The sequence below is a fragment of the Impatiens glandulifera genome, chromosome 3 (assembly GCF_907164915.1).
Source record: "Impatiens glandulifera chromosome 3, dImpGla2.1, whole genome shotgun sequence".
Classification (NCBI taxonomy): domain Eukaryota; kingdom Viridiplantae; phylum Streptophyta; class Magnoliopsida; order Ericales; family Balsaminaceae; genus Impatiens; species Impatiens glandulifera.
The window spans coordinates 47,817,651-47,818,641 of record NC_061864.1 but is presented as its reverse complement, the minus strand read 5'-3'; the positions used below and the strand labels follow the sequence as shown (position 1 = coordinate 47,818,641).

The window sequence follows — 991 nt, the reverse complement described above, 5'->3', positions numbered from 1 at the left end:
GTTTATGCTAATTGATTCATTAATTGATATATGTAACCATGTATTTGTGATCAGATCCATCCATTACACATAAAAGTTGTAGATTTATATATACATATATATATTTTTTATTTGATTAATTTCAATTGTTAGACAAAAATGTGTTATTGTATTGGTAATATACCTTATTATTAGTATATCTTATCAAAATATGAACAACTTTGGGATATTATAAGTTGAGATATTATTATAATACATGCTTTAATTAACATAATAAGTTGCCTTGCCCTACCCAAAAGTTGAACAAATCTAAACTACCAACAACACACATAATAAGAACATACATAAACAACATACATAATAAGAACACATCAACATACACATTTATTAACTAATTCCCCATCATCCTTAAATCAATGACAATCTTTTCATGACTCTTCATCTGATTAGGATCAATACTAATCAAGAACGAATCAGCACAGAGCCTCTCAATTGCCTCATTCTTCTTGTTAATCGAAGTACTAATAACAGTCACATTAACACCAAAAGCCTTGGCAAACTTAACCGCACAATGACCTAACCCACCAAGACCCACCACACCTAAATTAGTTCTTGGCTTATCCAAACCAAAGTATCTTAAAAGACTATAAGTTGTAATTCCAACGTAGAGAAGAGGAACAGCCGCATCAAGAGGAAGATTGTCAAGTATTTTGACAATGAAATGTTCATCTAATACAATGATGTCTGAATATTGTCCAGAATACTTCAGCTGCAATAGAAAACATGAATGGATAAATAATACTATTGAAGCCAACGCAATTATTCATTAAATATGCGAAAAGGGAAGGCCCTTCGCGTAATGAAAAGGCCTTCGCGTAACGGGAAGGTCTTCGCGTAATGGGAAGACCTTTGCATAACGGGAAGACATTCGCGTAACGGGAAGGCACTTCACGAAATAGAACTGAATCAGAGAATCATGGCGGTGGTAATTGAGAATCGAATCAGAATCAGA

General features: G+C 33.3%; 1 protein-coding gene across 1 annotated transcript; it reads right to left on the bottom strand.

The window, feature by feature from the left end:
- Positions 1 to 370: 370 nt before the first annotated feature.
- On the bottom strand, positions 371 to 907 carry LOC124930296 (8-hydroxygeraniol dehydrogenase-like). Its single transcript, XM_047470653.1, has 2 exons — positions 887 to 907; positions 371 to 748 (listed from the first exon to the last, which is right to left on the bottom strand). The coding sequence occupies exons 1-2, from the start codon at positions 905 to 907 to the stop codon at positions 371 to 373; spliced, it is 399 nt and encodes a 132-aa protein (XP_047326609.1).
- Between the last annotated feature and the right edge of the window lie 84 nt (positions 908 to 991).